At 38.2% G+C, this 24102-nt stretch overlaps 2 protein-coding genes and 1 long non-coding RNA gene across 4 annotated transcripts in view; 1 reads left to right on the top strand and 2 right to left on the bottom strand.

The window, feature by feature from the left end:
• Window positions 1-3549: 3549 nt before the first annotated feature.
• Window positions 3550-14780, bottom strand: LOC138050784 (uncharacterized). Its single transcript, XM_068897071.1, has 9 exons — window positions 14682-14780; window positions 14547-14594; window positions 12747-12965; window positions 11362-11528; window positions 10251-10363; window positions 9221-9446; window positions 8257-8457; window positions 7683-7784; window positions 3550-6509 (listed from the first exon to the last, which is right to left on the bottom strand). The coding sequence occupies exons 1-9, from the start codon at window positions 14707-14709 to the stop codon at window positions 6243-6245; spliced, it is 1371 nt and encodes a 456-aa protein (XP_068753172.1). The 5' UTR covers window positions 14710-14780; the 3' UTR covers window positions 3550-6242.
• A 590-nt stretch (window positions 14781-15370) lies between these two features.
• Window positions 15371-24102, top strand: part of LOC138053033 (kinetochore protein NDC80 homolog) — a 20392-nt gene continuing 11660 nt past the window's right edge. Inside the window, exons 1-10 of one of the 2 annotated variants that reach the window (XM_068899714.1) lie at window positions 15371-15588; window positions 15760-15830; window positions 18441-18475; window positions 19069-19155; window positions 21180-21274; window positions 22081-22183; window positions 22519-22626; window positions 23357-23456; window positions 23618-23644; window positions 24046-24102. The exon at window positions 24046-24102 is cut by the window's right edge and continues 11 nt beyond it. In XM_068899714.1, the coding sequence (XP_068755815.1) occupies window positions 15440-15588; window positions 15760-15830; window positions 18441-18475; window positions 19069-19155; window positions 21180-21274; window positions 22081-22183; window positions 22519-22626; window positions 23357-23456; window positions 23618-23644; window positions 24046-24102 (832 nt within the window). In that variant the 5' untranslated portion in view covers window positions 15371-15439. The remainder of the gene's footprint in view (window positions 15589-15759; window positions 15831-18440; window positions 18476-19068; window positions 19156-21179; window positions 21275-22080; window positions 22184-22518; window positions 22627-23356; window positions 23457-23617; window positions 23645-24045) is intronic. The other variant, XM_068899715.1, reaches the window with a different exon arrangement.
• Window positions 21282-24102, bottom strand: part of LOC138053039 (uncharacterized) — a 7939-nt gene continuing 5118 nt past the window's right edge. Inside the window, exons 2-3 of the long non-coding RNA XR_011133200.1 lie at window positions 23055-23117; window positions 21282-22615 (exon numbers count right to left, since the gene is read on the bottom strand). This is a non-coding gene — a long non-coding RNA (uncharacterized lncRNA). The remainder of the gene's footprint in view (window positions 22616-23054; window positions 23118-24102) is intronic.

Genomic DNA, 24102 nt, shown 5'->3' with positions numbered 1-24102 from the left:
GGAATTCATAGCGAGCCTCAAGCGCTTTACAGTCCGAAGATGAAGACCGGAGATTATCTATTCAGATAATGGATCCACCTTCACTAAGCCGCAAACAAATGGTTACAGAAAGTGCAACAGTTCAGGCGTATTGAAGGTCCATTGCATCTCCCGATGCACTCATACATGTCCAATACTCCTACATAATGAGATTCCTGGTACGTCACAATAGACATCACAAAGTGTCACAAAGTGTCCCGCTCTTTAAGTCTCGCCAAACTGTTACTATTCTTTTAAGGATTAAGGTTGGGGGACACTTTGTGATGTCTATTGTGAAGTGCCATGAATCTCATTATGTCGGAGTATTGGACAACCCTCAAGTAGTAGCATCAGCAAAGCGAAAGTTAAACATTTGGAAATTGTCTCTGCATCAGTACAGCCGATCCTGAGCGGTGCATAGAGTGGCGCAAAGAACACAATTTACTTTTGTCGTCCGTGAGATGTCCAAAACTTGTGTGGAAACGTGGTCAGTTGGCAAAGACAAAGTGCATCGAGGGTTGTCCAATACTCCGACATATATTACTTCGGTAGCCATTTTGATTATTACGAAGACACTATTTTGGTTCAAAAGAAGGGAAACGTGAAACGATTTTAGCAGCGTAGTACACTCTTCCATGCAATGAACTTATAAGTGTGCCGCACGGGGCATGAAGGAAAAGCAGGTCACAGATCACAGCAATACTGGATAAAGCTATATAAAACTATCACAGGGAAAAACCTTAAGCCTAAACAGTGTCTTTAGTCGTAATTAGGGTTACGGTTAGCATTATTAACGTGATTAGGGTTGTTTCAAGAGTAGTAAAACAGGGATCTCTGAACGGTAACCTAGAAGTTGTAGGTTCGATTGTAGGTGCTCGGCACGTCAGGTGTACATAATTACTTATCATTATGTAAATAGTCAGCCAGAATTCAAAATAAATATCATTCTTAAGGTGTAAATTAGCAACTTGACACGTTAGCTCAGTGGTGAAGAACAGGGACAAGTAATCCAGAGGTTTACGGTGGGTTGGAGTTCAAGGCAAGCTGCAAGTGACGTATACATACATACTTAATTGACCGCTCCCCATAGGGGCTTTTCAGGGCCAATGAAACACAATGAACGAAACGACAGAAAACAACAACAACTGTTAAGAATCCCAACTGGCCGGAGGCAAACCAGTTGGCTATTTACAAGTGCAGCTGGGAAGTTGAACCAGGGAGTACCAGGAACAAATTCAACGAGTGGTCAGAGCGGGTCTTGAACCCGGGATCTCCGGATCTCAAGACAAGCGCCCTAACCACTGGGCTACACTGCCTCACGTATCATTGTAACACCAGAAAAACCGAGCGGGAACTGGAAAAGAAGGGATAGAAAGAAGAAAGCTGGGATGAAAAGAGGCAAAGATGTAAGCGATGTGGGCAAAGAAGAGGGAGAGGGAGAGAGGAATAAGATTTTTATTCATCCCCGTAAGTAAAAACTAGTAATAGCAATCGCTAAGTGCCAACGAAACAGTCAATATAATATATAGTTTGCAGATTTGTATCAGAGTTCCAAAACATCCAACAGTAGTAGTAACTTTTTTCATTCGAAAGTACTGCAATTCAACTTATCTAGTTAACAATAATACAATAATAGAAATTGCACACTTAAATGTATCTCCAACAACAATGTAGAAATTGTCAACGTGTTTTTCAATAATATGGAAAGTACTGCTGCAGTTTTTGAACGGTCGTAAAATTTTAAAAGGAATATACAATATTTAAGTTGAATAAAATCAGTGCCATGTAAAAAATCGCCAAAGCGTTTTCAGACTTTTCAGTGTGGAACATGTAACGAGGAATCAAACTCACTCGCACATGAAAGTTGCTTCACTTGTAGAATTTTTATTTTGCAAGATACAGCCATGAATTACAAGTCAAATTGATCGCTTAATTGTATACTTTGCAGACAACATATTTTCTTTGAAAATTGAAATTAAATTGTTCCCGACTCAATGGTTACAAGACGAAAAACAAACTGCTGTACTGGCAGGCCGAAATGCGAAATTGACAACAGCGGCCGATAAGAACACGTACGCGAGATAAACTAAGAATAAAGCCAGGATCCGAGCCAGGATCCGAGCCAGGATCCGAGCTAGGATCCGAGCCAGGATCCGAGCCAGGATTCGAGCCAGGATCCGAGCTAGGATCTGAGCCAGGATTCGAGACCTAACCGAGACCTAGCCGAGACCTAACCTAACCTAACCAAGACCTACCCTAACCCTAACTAGACTTAACTAGACTAGAACCAACGCAAATAGACCTAACCTAACCGATTCGAGACATAACCTAACCGAAAGATTCGAGAATAAATAGCGGAGAAAGCTCATCTTAGCTCGAATCCTGGCTGGAATCCTGGCTCGGATCCTAGCTCGAGTCCTGGCTCGGATCCTAGCTCGAATCCTGGCTCGAAGTTTAGGTATCCTCCACGTACGCCGGTTTAGTTTTGAGCTCGTTCACTCAATATAGACCACGATGGTTCGAAAATAAATATTAAAGAGCACTCAAAGCAAGTGTACACAACACAATGGTCAGGGAAATGGGAAAAAAATGTGTTTTCACTCACCTGCGAACACAAGATCATCAATTGTCGCACGCGTCATGCAAGTTTGTCTAATGACATCATACGTCAAAACATGCGCTTTCATTGGTCCCTTCTAAATCTCCAGGGAACCTTACATTACACTAGTAGCCTTACATTACACTTTCACAGCACGATTGAGAATTTTTCTGCCTGCTGCAATACTTCGCGCGGCGTTAAGCTGGCCGCCTCGCAAGCCTCCCGTCTTCGCTTGGCTTGCTCGTTGGCAATTAGCCATGTATATATATTAGTAAGATTAGTTAATTTAGAGATAGTAACTGTAGTAACTGCTATACTTGTAGTTAAATTATATCTTAAATTTAAAATCATAAGCTTTTTCTTAAAATTTGTGGTGGTTATAGTTGAACGATTGAGGGAAGGGGTTTGGGCAAGAGAAAATGAGGGGACAGAGAAGGAGGCTCCCGGTCCAGCCCTTGGGATATGTCATGTCCACGAAAGTTATTTTTAGACGAGTGGAAGTCTTCCGAGACGTCCGCATGCAGGCTAACCTCGGTCCGATGTTTGAAAGAAAATATATAATCATCAGCCTTCCACGTGCAAAATCATTTTCTCTTTTCACTAAGAACCTGAGAGCGAGGCAAGACTGCATGCGGACATCTCAGAAGACAGACTTCCGCTAGAACAAAGACTTCCGCTCGTCTAAAAATAACTTTCGTGGACATAACATATCCCGGCCAACGCCTTGAGCCTCCCTCTCTGTCCCCTCATTTTCTCTTGGTTTGGGTTTATTTTTTTGTTTCGTTTGCGTTTTGTTTCTTTTTCCGGGCCATCCTGACCCATGTCACAGTACATCAAACGAAACTGGATTTTGCTTAGCAGTTCAAATATGGATATTACGTTTTTGGTATAAAAAAGCACTTGACAAAGACAAGATTAATTTAACTTAATTTAATTTAATATCATTTTCATTTCTTTTATTTTCAACAATGTTTAAAAGTCGTACAAAATTTCCTTTACTTAAAAAATAAATACCTACAAAAGAATTCCAGCAAAGATTAAAATATTTACATCATATTTACCTACAGAAGACGAGGGGCAAAGACGATATTTAAGCCACCGAAAACAACTGTTTGGTCCAAAGAAAGGGGACGAATTGTTTTAGGTCGTCAGACCGGACAAAGACCGCTCGAAACATTCAGGACGGATCGAACCATAATTCATGCAAGGAGATGGTTATGAAACTCGACAAGTCTTTGTTTCACGTTTTTGTCTATGTTTTTGGCCTTGACGGTGCAAATAACATACCTTTTTTCGAGAAGATAACCAATCAAATCTCTTGATTAAATTATGCGCAACTAACTTGCTAACCTGTGCGAAGACAAGCAAAGCGAAAGATTTTGCACTGTCACGGTCAATTCAACATCGATTGCGACAGCATAATTCTCTATTTTCGAATTCCCCATAATACACTTTGTTAGCTCCCCAAATTTTGCATAAACTATTGTTTTCAAATGCTCTTGGGGACACTGCATATTCCCAAGAGCATTTGAAAACAATGGTTTATGCAAAATTTTGGGGGCGAACAAAGTGTATTATGGGGAATTCGAAAATAGAGAATTCTCGCTTTTGGTGGTTTTAAGGTTTCATTCCCTGGATTAACTATGATCAAACCAAAATTGAACCATCCATTTGATTTTCGACTGAAATATAGAAAGCGCCCTTTAAATGCGGTGATGAATATCGTTGCCCCTAATTCTTTCCCAAGCCTCCTTTTCAGAGTTAAGAATATAAATATGTGAGTTCCTTTCGTTATTGTTGGAGGTCTGAAACTCGTACAAATATTTTACAACGCAAAATTAATAGTGCGTACCGACCTTATAGGGAACCTCCACTCCGACTAATGGCTAATTTTAAACCGAATAAAATGTTTGCGATCAAAAATGATCGAAAATTTTCTTCCAAAAAGTCTTTGCATCGAAGAAAGTGAATTTTTATAAATTTCCCGGGCGCCCCCATCTTGAATAATTGTGACGTGTCGTGCTTTCCCTATTGTTTCAACAATAGTACCTCTTGAGACACCGATAACAATAGAGAAATCTACGACTTCTGGTGGACGCACAAGCGGTGACGTCACGTGAAAACCTCCAATAGGGCAACCACGACACGTCACATGTATTCAAGATGGTGGCGTCCGGGAAATTTGAAAACCAAAACAAGCGTTCTTGAAATTTATTAAGTTATTTCAGAAACAAACACTTTCATTGGAAAAATTGGGAACAATACTTAGAGCGACTTTCGCATGAACTTGAAAAAGTGTTCGCAATTTGTTTCAAGGACCAATGTTTGGCAAGATTAAAACAAACCTTCTCCTTATTCACGCCAAGGAATCTCCTAATATGGGCAGTAAACAGTTCGAGTGCCCAATCACATTTCTGCATTTCAAATGACGTCAGTGCGAAACTTTCCAGAAAGTTCCATGGAGAGATGACGTTGTTTGCATCCGCGTTCGCTAAGCCAATGGAAATTCGCGCTCGTTTTGTTTTTGTTCGATAAGCGAATTAAATGTTTTGCATTTTTGTTTACGTTCTGTTTTTACGTTTAATTTTCAAGGTCATATGAAAGTCGTTCTATTGTAAAAATTATGTTCTGTGCGTTAAAGTTATTTTCTTGTTTTAGTGGAGGTTCACCTTTAAGCAAACTCTGCTCATTAGCTTCTTGATCGTCAGCACCTTTTGTTTAACGGCACGTTAGTGTGTTTTCGTATGTTTGCTGGTGCTTACAGTTGCCTCGCTAACTGAGGACCAATACAAACCTATAAAGAGGGAATTAGATACGGACTTAATATCACAAACGTGTGCGAAATACCACTAATCCTCATCCAATCGGAAGATGAACCGAGACAAATTGTGACTTTTAGAAGTTTGTTTCCCGCCCTAAGCGGTGGTTAACTATATTCAGGAGCTCATGAGTTGGAGCTTGCATGCCTCTCCCGTACAAGCCCTATGAGTCAAGCTTTGCGCGTATCTTTCGCAACGAGTTCTTCGGCTCTGCACGCAATTTTAAGAATGGCCAATCAGAATAAAGTTATTGTCAATCCAAGACAAAAAATAGCAAAAACAAATCATGCAAATTGATGTAAAAATAAATTGACGTAAATGTGAGTCCCCTGCTAAAGGTAAAAAAGATACGTGTAAAGGTTGACTCAAGGATATAGTGCATAAGGAGGCTCCTACTCACAGGCTCTTGCTATATTTAATTCAAATTCTGATTGGTTTCATTGATAGTTTGACCGGTCTCAACGACCAACATTTGATTTGATTTGCGTTAATTTGTTGATTTCGGTTTACAATGTACCTAATTAGTGCTCGAGTACTAGAAGGCTAGACACTTAAATAAAGTTATTTCTCTTTCCTTTCCTTTCGTGTGTGGTTGCTGTGACTGGTTCGAGAAAAAAATCCTTTTCTAAAATGCGGAGGCCTTTCAGTTTTTGAGTGGCTTCCAAATGGGTTTTCCCGCGATCAGGTTTGTTTTGCATCATCTGTTTCGGTCCGTTGGAATTGCCCAGAGCACTCACTTTGCTATTGGTTTTTCGTCTCCCAATTGAACGACGTTTTTGACTGAAACAACCGCTCAATGTCCTTCGTTACCAAAGCATAGCCGCCTTAATTCTCTTGTAATCATTATCCACCGCCGTCATGGTTTCCATTGCTGTGGCAAGAGCTTCTCCTATTCTCGTACAGTTGGCATCAATGTTTATGACTGCGGCCCTCGCTCGTCTTTGACTCATTCCTCTAGCCACTGCACGGTCAAATGCGGTCACTTTAAGCTCGTTTATTTTCTCTTCATTTTCTCGCAGTTTATTGAGGGCCCCAGGGGACTGTGTTAAGACTTTCTTGGATGCAGCTCCAAGCTGTAAAAATAACAGCGCAAGGCATAGTTGAAGGGTTATAATTGTTCGAAGGGTGGATATAGCGCTATCCAATGGAAAACTCAATTGGTTTTGCTAGTGTTTATCCGCTGGATAGTTTTCACAGCTACCGGTATTCACCGAAGTCGAGGTGGTATTGGCCTCCGACACTGAGGTGACTATAGTTGTTTTAGTATATATTAAAACAATGAGATAAAGAAAGCACAAAAAGGTGATTTTAAGTCATTTATTCCGGCAACGATTACAACAGTTTCGGGCGCAGATCCCTCGTTAGTTGCTCGGAAGTGAATAGTAAAGGAAATTCTCGGGGATATTCGGAGAATGAGTAGCCAATCACAGAGCGTCGGTAGTTCCTTCAGTTACGAAACTGGTATCAATGGAAGCCGACGGTACGCCCTTTACCCCCTTCCCTCTGTCAGTGTTCCGTTTTACGGATATTTAAAGCTATATCTACACGGATCAGAGGAAAGTCGAAACAGACGTTGAAGTCACCGAGGATCGAACCGGGGACCTCTTGCTCAGAAAGCCGCGCACTAACCACCTGAGCTACGCCTGGTCCCTCCTTCATTTGAAGCCAAGACGAAGCTACAATAAGCGACAAAAGTAGTTGAGACACTGAAGTGGAAAGACCAGAATTAGGAAAAAATCACCTTAACGTTGCATTTTCCACTTGCACTTCCCCTCCCTCTACTTATCAAGCTTTCTTCGAACGCTAATCTCCAAGTCGTTGTTAGCCTTTGCTTCAAAACAAGTCTTTTTGCAAAACCATTTACACTATTTACAGTGCAACGCGCCTTACCGTGGCCACCCAACAACCTTTCAAATTTGACAATTACGAGTAAATACGTCAACTCAACAACCCATGCAACGGTGTTCAACATACAGGTACAACCGTGCGAACTTTGCAAGGAGGCGTGACTGTCAATCAAATTCGCACACCCTGATTGGCGGATAATTTGTAAAAAAATTTTAGGCGGCCACGGTAAGGCGCGTCGCACTGTAAATGAAAATGACCTATGAATTTTCACCAAAGCGTCATTCCATTTGATGATTTCACACAACAACTAGTTCAGTAACTCAGACATGCCCCATTCAGAGGTTCAATCAACCACTCAACCACCCTTCCTCAAATCAAGATCTCAAAAACCCACTTACTTCAGTGTGGAATGATTTGAGTACCCTCTGAACAGGACCAGGGACCTGATCCTTACACTCTTCCTTGACTATAAGCTTTATGTATCCTCCATCCTCATGTGCCTGGACAGAACAAATTGAGAGGTTTTAAGAAAAGAAAACTTTTCCTGAAATTACGAAGTAAGCCGAGGTATTTGAATCTGTTAATCCCCTTGAAACATAACCTTTGCAAGCATAGGGTGTTGGAAATCATTGAATGGTCATCGTCAAGCTTTTGTAATATTGCTAATTTAAAACCTGTAAACTGCTGTTCTGCATCTATAGGTCTTTTAAAAGCACAACATTTGTATGTCAGAATTTTGGGTGGTCGCTTAATAGGTAGCCGGAGTACCCGGAGAAAAACTTCTCAGAGCAGAGTAGAAAACCAACTAACTCTACCCACATACGATGCCGAGTCTCGGAATTGAACCCAGGCCACATTGGTGGGAGGTGAATGCTTGTGTAAGAATTTTATCATTAATTAACAAATTAATTTTTGATGATGATGATGATGATGATTAAGGAAAACCAAAAACTCCAAAAACCGCTGTCTTACCTCAAGGCCATCCTCATCATCAGCTGTTCGTATAAGTTGCTTCAATCCATCAATGCATTCTTCAAGAGATGCTTTTGCACTGCCGGTTACACCTGCTCTACTGCAGGCCCTCTTAAAATCATTTTTGGCATCCAGTAATCCTGTACTTGTGATTTGCACTATTTCAATGGGCCCATTACACTCAGCAAAGAAGACATCAAACTAAAAAAGCCAAAAAGAAAGAGCACTGTAAGGAAATAGGCACATTAATTATATCTGTCAGATAGTATGCACACTGTCATTGGATAAATTAAAGGGCTGTATTCGACAGTGTGATCCGCTAAACATTCTCTAGCAAGTTTTTCATGTCATTTCTGTTACATAAACTTGTAAAACTCTTTGAATCTTGCAAGCAACTATTTCAAACAGCCAAGAAGATTTGTTTTTTTAGATTTTAAACACGGCAATCTTTGTGGCAGTTGAACCTTGTGCTTGACTTCAACTAGTTTCCTTTCCTGCATGGCTGCAATAAACACCTTACTAACCTTGTTTTCTTGGCCTGTACTGTAAAATCATGGATCTCAAACAGATCCACATAAACCAACGGGAAAAAACTTGGTCTGTAATTTTACACTATGGACCTTGAACTCGGTTAGGTACTTAAGAGAGAGGTATGTAATAGATTTAACCTTTGAGGAACAGGCTCCTAAAGAGTCACACACAGCTTGTACTAGCACTAAATGCATTGCATTCTTGATGCTCATAACCACAAACAAATCAACTTCCCAAAACAAAATTCAGTTTCCTTATTACTGATTGAGTCTTGCTTTAGAACACAACAACACTCTTGACACTTAAATTAGGGGTGTTCATGGTTTGCTCACTATGAATGCAAAACAGCATTAATAAAATTTACTTGTTTATAATAAATACAAGTACAATTTGATCATACTCTCTCCAGTTATGGGATTCAGTGTGTACCCACCTCAGGGACTTTTGTGACGATAAGAGGTATAAATTCTTTTTTTTCTGAGACTTCTAAAGGACTTATGGTCACATAGTTTTTCTCCTCAATCTCTTCATTCTTTGCAAACATGCCTCCCTTCAAAGACTGCCTTGCATTCTTCATCTTCTGCTGCAGTAAGTGTCGAATAAGGGACTGAATTGCAGCATGCACACTATTGTCGCTCTCTTTGGCTGAAACAGTAACACTGAAAAATAAAAGAATAGACTGAATGCATAAATGGCGGCCAAAAAAGCATTCTTTTGTTTATGTGCTAATTAGCCTCACTAGCCTCGTTTGCATGGACAAAATACAAAAGATGCTTGAAAGCGAGGTTAGTGAGTCTAATTAGCACATAAACAAAAGAATACATTTTTGGCCGCCATTTATGCATTCGGTCAATAACTTAGAGATAAATAACCAGACTTCTTCTCAGTCTATATAGATCCAAGGGAAATTTTTTAAGATCTGAGTATTCCTCATCAATGAAGATATCAAAAAAAAAATTAATCATAAAATAATAATTCCCCAAAAATTCTTGAAAACATTCTTAATTTTCTTTCCATTCTCGCTGAGGCCCTAATTGTTATTAGCAGAGCTACTCTCCTTAAAGTGAACTTAGACCTTTAAGAGTGAGACTTATGGATTTTTTTCTGTCTAATGCCTGATGATTTTACTCTTCAATGGGGCTGGTAAGGGTTAACAATCTTTGTAAGAAGATTTACCACCAAAGATCTCTCTAAAAGTTCTACCTCATCCTTGAAAATCATTAATGATCCCACAAGATTTGGTGGGATTTTCACCAGGGCTGTTAAATCTTCATAGAAAGTAATCTTCATAAAAAACACCAGCCTTCCTTTCTTCCATTTCTTATTTGAAAATCCAAAGACAGAGATAAACACAGACTGTCAAGTTACAAAGTAACTAAGTGGAGAGGAGTTTAAAGTCTGTAATTATTCTCAGCAAGGTTAGCTGAAATACAATGATGCATCTTCAAGGTGTATTTACTAACCTTCCTACAAAGCCATGTTGTAGTGCCACACCCTCCAACACTCGAACTGTTTCTAAATTTGTCATTTCTTCTACTGATTCATCAGCTTCTTCGTCACCCTTTTGATAACTCAGCTGGTTAAAAAAACAATTGAACTCAAACTTTGAAAAATTATCCAGAAAATAGGGAAATAACAAGTAAGGCTGTCATAATATCAAGTGCAAACCCACATCTGCAAATACTTCTGGTCTAAATATTTGCCATTGAGTTTCATAATTATTGCAGTATCTACAGCCTTCGCTTTGAAAAAAGAGGGTCAATTTGAACTATCTTAACTCAACAGTGTAATTGAAGAAGTTTGCAAACGTAAAGCAAATAATGTTGCTTATCTGGGAACAGCATGATGATGTGAAAAGAGTTATACAATCTCTAAAGTCTACACGTTGCTAGACAGTCATACCCTTTAATATAAAATGAAACAGTTCCAAACCAGTACACATATCCTCAACAGATGACTGTGTGCATTGGTCACCATGAGACTTTTTTGCCACAAATTCATAGCAATAAAGAACTCAACTTTTGCAAGCCAGACATTTTCCTCTGAGAATCAGGTTTTTAAGTTTGCAAAGTAACTGTAAAGTCTTTACCGGGGGGCGATAGAAGGAGTGTACAACAGACAGCACCCTGTCTAAGACTAATCCTTCAAAATGTCAATGCAAATAAAGTTATGATTATTTTAACATGGCAGTGAAGAATTAGAAAGCCTTTTAATTTATTCACCCCTAAACCGGCCTAAACCGGCCTTAACCGGCCATACTTAGTATTTTACTCTGCCTAACGCCAGACGATTTTACTCGTCAATGGGGAACCCCTAGGAGTCAATGGGTTAATTAATCACACACTGTAAAACTTAGTATTTTACTCACTAACTCGAGATGATTTTACTTGTCAATTGATGGGGATCCCCCAGGAGTCAATCAGTTAAGCTACTTTGGTCACTCTGCAAACATGGCTATTTTTTATACCTGTGTAGTACTTTTGACCATTTCCTGATAAAATTTGATAAATGGTGCAAAACAATAAAAATCGGTAAATGAAATCACGGATCATGAAAACAACCCTGTAGGCTAACCTTGTCTGTCTTGTTTCCTAAAAGTAATATGGGTATCTGCTTATTAGGTTCTGTGTTATTCTCCTTTATGTTTCCAGAACTGTCAGTAAACACAGCATTATTGACAATATCTTGCTTCCATGTTCCTGCCATAGTAACAGAGTCTATGTCATCCATGTCAACGACAACTGCAAAAAGAACCATTTGCAAGGCATAAGTGTTACCCTCAGTGTAACACAACAAACTTTTAAACTCCTCAAACTTGTATTCATCAGCATTAACAGACTACAGCAAAATTAAAAAACACTTACTCTAAATAACAAACTGACAGTGGAACTTCTATGCAAGACTTGCTTATAGGCACAAAGTAAACTAGTGGGTGTTCTGATCCTTAAAACTTGATCTCTTCCTAGTTAACTGGATTTTTTTCCAAATAATTTTCAACTTTTGCACGAGCTTGAACTGTCACACAAACTCAAAAACTATTTCTAAGTACGGAAGACTGATGCACACAACATGCCACAGAAAGTCTATATTTGGTATCTATATCCTTATCAGTACTGTCACCTGTCATTTGTTCCATGTAAAAACTGCATGACTTTTGTGTAATTTCTTCCTTTAGCGTATTGCATTAAGAATTTAGGTCTAAAATGTGGTTTTTTAAAAACGCTTCCTTGGGAATCAGACCATCAGATGACTAGAAAGGAGCCACTCTACAAATCACTTTCTATAATTAAACCATTCTATTAAAAGTATGAAGCCTGAATTGTGGTTAAAAAAAAAAATTATCAGAAAAGGATTTGGGCTATAGGTTGAACATCCAAAAAGGGCCTAGTTAAGGGAAACAACTGGTCTTTAACTTGAAAAGATTAAAATTGAAATTGAATTAAATAGATCAAAACAATATATATAACAATACACATACCGGTATTTATTATTTTATCTCTCCGAGTATGCACGCTATGATTGGCAGCCATATAATACAGTACAGCCTGCTGTACACTCTCAAGCAAGTCTTTCATGTCATTTATGTTAAATATTTACTTGTAAAACTGTTTTAATCTTGCAAGCAACTATTTCAAAAACCCAAGAAATTTTATTTGTTTTTCGACTTTTCACGCAGCAATCATTTGTGGCAGATGAACCTTCCACTTGACTTCAACTAACTAGTTTCCGTTCCCATGCACCTGAGTATCTCAGAGATAATCATAAATATCTTATTAACCACGTTTTGTCAGTCTGTACTGACTGTGACAGATCCTCATTTTTTCCATTGATTTACGGCCCTTATGCGTTGCGCTTGGGCCATAAATTAACAGAAAAAACTTGGTCTGTAACTTACAGTACGGACCTCAAACTCAGTTAGTAAGAGGTATAGATTACCCCTCAGAATTTCACACCCTTACCTATTGCAGCATCTACATCCTTGTAATAACTTCTTCTCAAGTCCATTTCTTCACGGCCTGGGAGATCCCAAAGTGTCACAGACACAATGGTCTCATAAGGAATGTTGACATGTTTGACAACATTTCCAATGCTCACTGAAACACTAGGCTGGTAACTGTAGTCAAACTGGTTCTTGGTATATCGTAGAAATATACTTGTTTTGCCAACTTCCGGGTCACCTGCATTAAACAACACAAGCAAAGTTAAGATTAAGGCATTCCTGATTTCAATCGCAGGCAAAATTTTACCTACTCCTTACCCTCCCCTTGGCAAGCCACTGAGGAGGGCAATCTTTACGATAAATGATTTTCTTCAAGATACAGCCACATGAGTGCTCTTCTTGTACTTTGCTTCATTTTCCCTTGGTCATCATCATCATCATCTTGTCCTTTTCCCCCTGAGGGAAATGGGGCCTTTTTTTAAGGTTTCTGTAATCTGTTGTTTTTACGAGAAGGGGTAATTGGCCCCAAGCTCAACCTGCTGCCGTCAGGAAGGGGGGGGGGGGGGGGGTTATTCTCTGTCTGGACTCTACCTCTTGACCAATCCAGCAAGGTTGAAACTGCCAGGGACCATGGTCCCAGCTGGCATAGATCTAAAGGCCTTGCAAGCTTCACCACCACGTCAAGGTGATAACCCATGGTGAACAACACTCATATTCAACCAGACTAGAATGTCCTTATTCTTCAAACATGACGGGTGACGAATGGTCAAATACGAGACTCACCAAGACACTGAGACCCTTGTTTGCAAACCCGAGACTGAGACCAAAACATGCAAGACTTCAAACCAAAATAAATGTAATATAAAATGTAATTAATAAAGACTTTGAGACTCTTCACAAAGGTTGTCGAGATTTGGAGATTGGATGGAAAGTTTGCGAGTGCCAAGATTTAGGAGGTACTATTTGCCACCCCTAACATGATATGCTAATTGCCTAGCAATGATTGAAGGAGCAACTGAAAAGAAAATCAGATTACAAGGAAGGAAACGAACCTGCGACATCCACAGAACACTGGTCAGATGCACTATTAAGTATTGAGTTACAAGATCTCCTGGTGTGCAAGGTATGTATTTGAGTTCAGCTTACAGACCCTTACACTGGTCAGCTGGCTAATGACAATGTAATAGGATCATGATCATAAGGGGTGATGGGGAAAATGTACCCCTGAGAAAGAAGATATGCTAGTTGCTGGACAAAAGCTAAGGGATAACTGAAAAGGGAATAAAAGTCGAAGGCATGATGAATCAATCTTTTGACCGCTGAAACACCTCTGAGATGCTCTAACCTTTGATCAACAAGAACTTCTCTTCCTGTTCCTTGCATAATTATATTCCTTCTACTTTCTACTCGACGGTTGCTTTGTTTAGAGATCATGTTAGACTTAATTATTAACTGATCACAAAATCGAAGTTAATGTAAGTCTTAGATGTTCCACAGCGCACGACATTCCGTGGTTTTAATAACATTTTCATGAATGTTTGTTCTAATTTTCATGTTGTAATTCAACAAATGCCTTTCCATCAAAATTTCTGTAAAACTTGTCAAACTGCCACTGAATTGCAATAAAGATAGAGATATCAATAATCATAGCGACGCAACAAAGAATGCATGCCCACCTAACATTTCAATTAAGTAATTAATTAACGGTTACACTGTCGGTTTGTACGCAACTGTCCATTAACAGAATCCCGCTATTTCCTGAACTTTAATCTACCAACAAGGTTTTATCTGACACAAGGTTAAACGTTGCACAACTTACCCACAAGAACAACCTTGAACGTGGGTATTCCTGGTTGCACTATTTTCCCTGCGATCATAAAAAAGTATTTAAAACGGATAAGGTAAGCTTCCTAGAAGGGAAAAGAAAAGAAAAGAAAAGAAAAGAAAAGATTACCACTTCCACAACTTCCAGCGACCCCCATTTTTAGTTATTGGTAATTACGCTTGCAATTACAGCACCTCCTGCCATTTTGTATATATCCTTGGAAACGAAACCATTGTTATTTTGAAATGACGTAAACGTGACAGAGGGTGTCACGAAAGATCAGTACCATTGCATGACAAAGCCTGTACCACGTGACATGTACGGTGACCCTTTTTGTGAAAGGTGATTCAAATGACGTCATTTAGTGATATATAAAGATTTTCCTTACACCAGCCCACCCGATTACTACGTCATTCCACTTTGCGGAGTTCTTGCATAACAGGAAAATTATTGAAGCATACACCAGTCCCCCACCCCCTCCGTCACCTTCCATTAAGTACAAAAATATGTTCTAACTCAACATTTTTGCCTTCAACTTACAAACTTGATTATAAGTTAGTGAGATATTCTTGCTCTTTTTCGTGTTTTCCTTGTAGACTTTCAAACTGGCAAAATTTCCGATTGGAATTTTTGTCTAGTTTGGCGAGTCATACCCCCTGTACCCTTGGTCTTTATGTAAACACACAGTGGGGTCCACAGAAGGGTCCACAGTGGGTCCACAGTGGGTCAACAGTGGGCCGAGAATGCCTGGGCTCTCCATCGAGCGTAAACTGGAGCCGACTGTCGTAGCGCGCTTTTTCAAAGTGGACCGTTCCTTTGAAAAAGCGTCTTGTTGATTTTTGTTGCGAGGTATTTTCTTTTAGGCAGCTTATATTAATTTGTTCAAGATGAGACGTACTACCTTAGGAACTTTGAACATTGGAAACCAAAACAGACAATCTGTTCGAGAGAAGAAGACCTCTCTCGGAACGCGGCAATCGATTGGAACAAGACGACCATCGTCATCTGGAAGATCGTCGCTAGCAAATCCAAGGAGGTTTCTTGTGCATTTTTTTTACCTTTGTGTTTGTGTGGTACGCGAGGTGGCCAGATACCATATTTAGGCCAACCATGGAGGACTCTGTTATTGAAGAATCTTCACTATAGAGGCATAGTTTTTAATTATACTGCTTCAAATAATTATATCAAGTAATTTTTGTCTGATTAGCCGGCCATCGAGCCAGTATGGCAGAGAAAACTGTGCGCAGATGAAAGACCCAAGACCACTTTCAGACCGAGGTGAGAACTCTATCATTAAAACTGGTTTCACCATTATTAAAGTAAATTTGTTGTGGTGTAACTGCTAAATGCCCTGCCACTAGCACTTCTGATGTTACGTTTGATTCAAATTTTTCCCCAAGCAGTTACAATCAGCACATTAATTAAAAAAACTGAACCACAGACTTCTGCCATGAAACTTCATTAAAAGGAAACATTCGTTGTTAACACATTAGATCTAATAATAATAAAAATAATAATAATAATCATAATAATAATCATAATAATAATCATAATGTTTATTGAGGAAGTCTAGATCTCATTATTTATACAGTAGGTGTAAGACACCAGCTCTTGACCATTCCTAACCAACGAAATTGTGTATGTGAGGCTGTGGTAAAAATGGCACAATTAACCTGTTGACATTTAATTTATAATTATTCACTTTGTTAATGCCTGCCACTATAGTTCATGTGACACATGCCCACTATGGCATAATCCGGTAATTTGGGCCGAAAAGACCTCACTAGCTCCATTGTGAGTTAATCTCCTCAATAATAATCATAATTATAGTCATAATGAGTGTAAGTAATCAAATGGTGACGAGTGAAATTAATGAATAATTTCATGTGCATTTTGTCCATTTTACTCCAAAATGATCCCGAGACTGGTAGAATCTTTTCGCAACCTCCACTAATTTTATTCAAACGCGACAAAAACATAGGCAACTTTTTAGTTAGAAGTGCACTAGCAAAATATCGGGACCTAAGCGATCTGTTAAGATCACCGATCGCTTCACATGTACCTCCGCAAATGTCATTTATTGCATAACCTGTACATTACGTAATAAATTATACATCGGTGAGACATGTAGACGACTAGGCGACGATTCCACGAACACCTTCGCAATGTTGATAAGAATGACAAAGATGCATCTAAGCCAGTCGCTCGTCATTTTTATCTCCCTATCCACTCCAAACAACACATGGCTATCAGCGGCCTTTCCCTACATCTGGGTCAGACAAAAAGCTGCAAGAATCTGGAACAAAAATTCATCTTCCAAATCAGCACCCTTACTCCCCATGGTATTTATTAATGAACGCTTTTCGTTTAACTAATGTATTCCTGTTTTTAACGATGTCATGTTACCACCAATAGCGTAGCTCCTACTCTACTATAAAAACTACACACAATCCATAATTCCTTGATTCGCTCTGACGAAGGGCTTAACGCTCGAAATGTCAGCTTTTAGAATCCCTGTACCATGGTCAATTTACATTATCAACTCTGTTGATAAAACCAAATTTTCTAAGCCTTTAAGCCAGGGAAATTATTTGATTTTGGACAAAACGCAAGTGAAATATTCGCTAATTTCACGAGTACAGGTGTATACTATTTGATTAGCCATTAATATCATGGGTGACAAATTATGTCCATAAGATGCCATTTTGGCACTGTAAGAAAAGTTGCCATGGCAAGATTGTTAATTCACATGTGAAATTATAAATTAACACTGAAATTTTGCCCCAGAATTAAGGAATAATTTGTTACCCATTTTATTATAATAAAAATAATAATAACAACAATAATAATAATAATAATAATAGTCTAATAATAGTAACTTAATATTCAAGTCTCAAGTTCATATAAAGAAGCACAAAGTGCTTTAGTGAACTAATAAAATGAAGTCACATTAAACGGGGACATAGTTTTTTGATGCTGTTAGCTTAACCCTTTAAGCCCCGAGGGGTTCCCCATTGACGAGTAAAATCGTCTGGCGTTAGACAGAGTAAAATCTATAAGTGCCATTTGGCACTCTTGGGGCTGAAAGGGTTAAAGTGAGCTATTATGATCTCCAAAAAATCAATTCTCTCCCTTTGGATTTCAAAACTATGTTAACTAAACACTTAGTACTGTGACCCAAGTTTTAAACCCTTATTTCAAAAAGTCACCTTTTTATTTTTACTCAAATTTCCTATTTAATGGTCTCCCATTACTAACTTTAAAATCTTAAAAGAGCTGGATCAAGGAGAAAATGACTTCACAGACTCACTAGTTTAAGAATGCAATGCATGTGTACGCAGCAGAATTAAAATGCAGCACAAGGGTTTCTGAGCTTTCAGACTTTTAAACTTCTGTTTGCATACATAATAAGCTGCATTTACACACTGAAATTTTAAGCTAGTGAGTAAGTGCCATCACTTTTCACTAGATCCAACCCTCTGAGGACCAATCGGTCAGTTTGGACTGTGAGTAATGTGGACCGTGAAATCCAGAACTAATACACTCAAGTCTCAATTTGAAGTTAAACAACCTTTTGATAAAAATCAAAGCTCAAAATTTTGCCATTCAGGCATTATAAAGCAAACACACTTTCAAAATCTGAAAAAAGTGGCAGTCATTTCCAGATTGCCTTCTAAAATGTTGATCTTTGATGAGTGGGAAAAATTAGAATACCCATCGAGAGCATATGCAGTGCAGAGAACCAGCAAACTCAACTTGCATAATTCCGAGTACAGGAATCAGATGTGGAACAAGTTCGTGGAGGGCGAGTGGTCTCATTAGCGAGCCAACTGTGGTCCAGAAAACCAAATATATTCAGATATGACATGATGTATATATTCTTCACAGGTTATCAACAAAAGATGATCAGATATCTTATGGAGGTATGAATTATGATATCTTATGGATATGATATCTTATATCTTATTATGATATCTTATGGAGGTATGAATTGTGGAGGCAGTGTGGCCCAGTGGTTAGGGCGCTTGCCTTGAGATCCGGAGATCCCGGGTTCAAGACCCGCTCTGACCACTCGTTGAGTTTGATCCTGGTAGTCCCTGGTTCAACTTCCCAGCCGCACTTGTAAATAGTCAACTGGTTTGCCTCCAGCCAGTTGGGATTCTTAACAGTTGTTGTTGTTCTGTTCTGTCGTTTCGTTGTGTTTCATTGGCCCTGAAAAGCCCCTATGGGGAGCGGTCAATTAAGTATGTATTGTATTGTGTTGTATTGTAATTATGGACCAGTGGCTTTGTTGTAGTTCAAAATTTTCATTGGTTTAAATTTTTCAAACAAGTTCAGTTTTGATCTTTCTTTGTCTAATTTTCATTATCATAATCTTAATCAAAGGAAAATCATAATTGAGCTGGTTTGAAAAATCTTGAGCCAACTATAAAATTGAGCTATGTCTTGTCAAATTTGAGTAGATTATATCTTTGCTTTTATGGTAGTTCTAATGCAAACCAATTACTTTTTCTAGTTTCTAACAGAATTTAATTATCCTCACCAAATCTCTATGAGAATTCTGAGTGCCCCCTCAATGAAGGAGTTTTGCAACATTTTCAAGGTAATGATATGACTGTTTGAAAATATCTATTTATAACAAAGGGATTCTCTCTCTTGGTTTAAAATTTTTTAAACCAGTTTAATTTTGATTTAATCTGAAACGAAGGAAAATCAAAATTGAATTTTAAATTGAAACAGGAAAAATATAAACCACATGACAATCATATCAACTTGATTTTAGTTTGTTGCATACAGTCAGGCTTGCATGCATTATTGCCCACTCCAGAAGTTGTAAAAAGAAGGATGCGTATTTAAAGTAGTGACCCTCTGCAAAACAAAGTAAAACATGATAAACTGATTAATTCTGATATGATATCTTTGTTGTGAAATCACATTCCTTATCAGTTTTTTGTATTCATTTGTACTCTGGATTGACCAAATATATGTTACCCCCATTTTTTTAAAATGATGGACCTGTATATTGAATATTATTTTAAGTTGTAAAGTGGTTTTAAATGAAATAGTTTCAAAGAAAAAAAATTTTACTCTAGTAACGAAAAAAAACTTTCTTTAAGTAAGCAATGAACATTGAGTTACTTCCCATTTTTGGCATCGTATTGCTCCAAATAAGACAACCTTTTCTTTTAATTAGTTGTCGTTGTCAAGTGGCATCCAATCTTTGATACTTAATGTTTGGCTGTCATGCATCCCCACACAAGCCAGTCCTCAGCCGTTGTCTTTGCCTCAGTATATGAGGTAACCCAACCCTATCCAAAATATCACTTATCCATTTTTTATGTGGCTAAATAACATTTAGGCAAAGTTAGAGTCAAGCAAACTTGTCCAGGGGCCTTTACCATTTGCATACGTGACCTGTGGGGTGGCCTTCAGGGCTCTTAGAGGGGCTTTGTGGCTTTTCACTTTGTGCATTTTTGCATTCAGCCTATCTTTGCAGATCTCTTACAGCTTTTCCAGTGAATCTTTGCAGATTCTTGCCCCAGCTTCCTCCCCCCACCCCCCTTGTTCCATTACTGATTTTTTTTGCAGTCAGGTAAGTGGTTTCCACTGAATCCTTTCAGTGTGACAGTGCTGGTTAGCAGCTGCTCGCAGGGGGTGGTTCCTGCTGCCAGGATTGCCATGGAAACCTCCTCCATGCACATTGCAGCTGGCACCCCGCTAACCTTATAAGCACCAGTTCCCAAGCTCATCTGTTTGTGATGAGTTTGACCTTGGTCTGCCTCTAGCATGGACTCCTTCCACAAATCCTTCCAGAACCAACTGGTAGAGCACACTGCTGTTCCCTCATCCCTCTCAAAACATGTACAGCATCTTTCGCTTTCCTCAATGTCGCATGCTTGAGCAGACCTTCTCCTTCTGCTTATTCCAAGACTTCCGTTAAATAAGTTTTCCATCCACGCTTAAACTGATCCTTTTTTTTGTTGTCCATATTTTGAGTCACAAACCTAAAAAGGTGGAGATACCTGACAGGCAGGTACAAAAGTTGGATGAAATCATCTCCGGATTGCTGACCTCGGATTGAGCAAAAAATGGTTTTTAAACCCAAACTATTTAGGTTAGGGCTAGGGTGATTTCTCGAGGCCTCATCATTTTTTTTTGTGTCGATCTGAGGTGAGCAATGAGGGTTCTCCAGGAGCTCAGGCGACCAGCCAACGAAAACTTGCCATCTACTCAACCTGGATTCAACGGACAACTCAGGGAAAATGTATACATGTGTATGCATTTTTGGGGGCTGGCTTAGCAAGGAAAGCAACTTTCCCTGGCTACTTGAAAATTTTCTCTGTCTACTTTAAATTTTCGGGAGAACCCTGGAGCAATCCAAGTTGATCCGGTCCGACTTTTGTACCTGGCTATGCCTGACTCAACAAAATTAATGATGTACACTGCAGGAAGTACAGCAGTATTGAGTATAACTGCAGCTGGTTGGACATAAATTAGATCTGTTCAAGTTTCTTGTACTGAACCCTTCTTTTTCTTAGGAAGTGAAAAAAACGAAATGTGTTAGAATAATTATTCTAAACTCGTTACAGACTTCACTGAATCTGTTTTTTTTTATTTTTTTCATAGTTTCTCTACAAGTACATCAAAGCTGACACCCAGAATACAACAGCTCTTGAGCAAAAACCAGCAGATGAAATCCCTAAGGTCTTCAAGATGCTTGGGTAGTAGTAGTAGAAGTAGTAAAACTTTATTTTGTCTTGAATTTAAGTATAGCGCTACGGGCACTAGTTACAAAATATTAAGTTTAAAAGAGATAATTACAATGAATATACATCAAGACAAGAGAAAGAAAGACTAAATTTTGCCATAATATTTATTGTTGCCAGGAAAGGTGAATTTTCAACCCTTTTAATAAAATAAAGAATCTTTATTGGCAAATATCTCTCCTACAACTGTGGGGACAAAGTCAACTTTAAGATTTCTGTCCCAGCAGTATGGAGGAACTACTTCAATATCAAGTCTTCTGTAGTCTGTCTTAATTGTCAGAACACCTGAACTAGTAATGGGAACACCATCCATATACTGCTAGTTTTGTTTTTTTGCTAAGTATGCCCAAGGCAGAACTGGTTTTTAAAAAATGAAAACGTCTGTACACTGCCTAGGTAGACCAGAATTAAATTTTGTGAGCTTTGTTAAGGTAGCAATTTAATGAGGGTCATGCATGATACATCGTTAACAAAAAAGCTAACCTTACAAAATGTATGAAAGAGAAATAATAAATAATAATAAACTTACTGTATTTTTGCTACATGTATATGTCTTTTCTCAGTCTCTACATGTACGTTTATGTCTTCATGTGAAGTTATTGTAAATATAATTATTTTCCGGGCATTTAATTATTAAAGTTACTCAGGTTACATTACTTTTATCCCAGTAATAGAGGCCCAATGTTCTCCAATGAAACCCACAAATATTCTACATTCCTACAAGTACAGTATTAGTTCAAATAACTTGCTTTTCTTTCCAGGTATGCATTTCCCATTTCAAAGAGTAACTTGCAATCTGTTGGAAGTCCACATGCATGGCCAATTCTTCTGGGTGCACTGTGTTGGCTCATTGAGCTTATTAGGGTATGGTACAAAACTTCTTTAATCTTTGGTTTCTCTTATCAGGTAATGCATAATTATAATAATAAAAATAGTCTAATGTTGCAAGTTAGCTTTTTCTGTCAATTGAAGAATTAATTTTTATTCTCAACTTTGTGACAGAAAAGGAAAAAAAATTATTGAAATTAACTTGCATCCTCCAATATATGGGTCAGTAAATTTCAGTTCTCACTTGTCCCCAGTTGAATATTACTTGCTTATTAAAAAAGCAAAGTTTTGATTGGTAATAATGTTATATTTGTAAAAAAACGGTGTCATCAAAATAGTTTCTGTAATATTCCCTTTCCCTGATCTTGTAGCTTGGATTGAGCATTGGTCAAGACATTGAAGGACATGTTTTGTTCCCAGAGGACAACTATGGAGCAGGAGAAGAATACCAAGAGGATGGACGGCAACCTGAGGATAAAGTATGATAGTGCTTTATATTATTATAGTAATAATTTTATTATAATTTAAAGCACTTCATTAAAGAATAAATGTAAAAAAGAAAAGGTGATGTTTTTACTTTTCTCAAAAATGCCTATAGTAAGTGTCTGCAACTCGCTGTATATGTACTTTGAACTGTAGATTCCATTTCTTAAGCAGTCAAAAACTATGTCCCCTCCATGAAACCCATTGACCCCTGAGGGTGAGAATTTTACCTTGTCTAATGCCAGACGATTTTACTCATCAACTGTCAGGAGCATTTGAGGTGTCAATGTTAACCCATTCATGACTGGAGTGCAAGTCACAATAATTTTCAATCTGGCTGCATGCAAATACATGATACATTTCTTCCCCCCTACCCCCTATGCAATGTTGTTCTGCATAATTTTCCTTGCAAAACACATTTCACCTTAACGGAGCACCAACAGGGAAGTGCTTTTTTTATGAAAGCTACTGACACCTTGTACATTGCCTGCAAAAAATAATGCATATTAATCAATTAATTTTGTTGGGGATTGTAGATGTTGTTAACATTTTTTTGTAAAAAATTTTTGTGTTATACTTTGGATACCTGTAAGTATATGGCTTTAATATATCACTTTGTTGACAAAATACTTCTCAGAAGTAGACTGCAGTTCAACCAACTATTTATTTGCTGTTTCCAGCGCTTTTCAGTTATCTTGACAAGACTTTGAGTTTGTTTTTTTTCAGTACTTCTTTAGTTATCTTGATAAGGGCTATGCAGCCTTTATGGCAGGCCAAGAACTTCATGAGCTTGGAGAATATGACAATGAATTTGTTGAAAACATCCGTAAGTTTGAAATTACCATAAATTATATCTGTTTGTTCTCTTTTGTTCAATACAGTTTCTACACAAGTTATTGTTGTGCTGTTTTCATTTTAAGCTTTTTTGTTACATTATCACTTTAAAACAAACCGCAAGCAATGTCTACTTTAATATTTTCCACTTAGGATCAAGAAATGCTGCTTTGCTTGATGGTAAGCTAAAATTAATTTACTCCACACTTTTTCGCATTTCATAAGTCATTGTCACGTCAATACTGGACCCAGAATCAAACCTCTGCTTTTGCTAGCCATATCATACACATAATTTTAAGGCCCCAGTTTAGCATTCCCAACATTAGGTTAGCATTAGATTCGAACCGTCCCGTGACTTTTGTGATGCCAGTACAATGCTCTACCAACTGAGCTGTTAAGCCACTCAGTTGGAAGCAAGTCAATTTTTTGGGCTTATGTTCTTGTCGAAAATTCTTAATAAAATAAAATGTATATGTAATTATTATTGCAATTGCAAATGTTGATGGTAGATTTTGCATTAATCTACTGAAGTTACACAATTTGTATAATCTATTTACCACAAGTCAAATTCCCTTTTTAAGGAATGGAAGAATTGATGAAGGAAAACATGGCACTTGAAGAAGAATTTAAATCCTTGG

Source organism: Montipora capricornis, chromosome 6, assembly GCF_036669925.1.
Source record: "Montipora capricornis isolate CH-2021 chromosome 6, ASM3666992v2, whole genome shotgun sequence".
NCBI lineage: Eukaryota > Metazoa > Cnidaria > Anthozoa > Scleractinia > Acroporidae > Montipora > Montipora capricornis.
This window is presented reverse-complemented; position numbering and strand designations above follow the sequence as displayed.

Excerpts from the sequence above, each read along its gene's own strand:
- LOC138050784 (XM_068897071.1), bottom strand. The coding sequence starts at position 14,709 with ATGGGGGTCGCTGGAAGTTGTGGAAGTG. Across the intron at positions 14,595-14,681 it reads CGCTGGAAGTTGTGGAAGTG|GGAAAATAGTGCAACCAGGA; the intron begins GTAATCTTTTCT and ends TTATGATCGCAG. Across the intron at positions 11,529-12,746 it reads GGATGTAGATGCTGCAATAG|TTGTCGTTGACATGGATGAC; the intron begins GTAAGGGTGTGA and ends TTCTTTTTGCAG.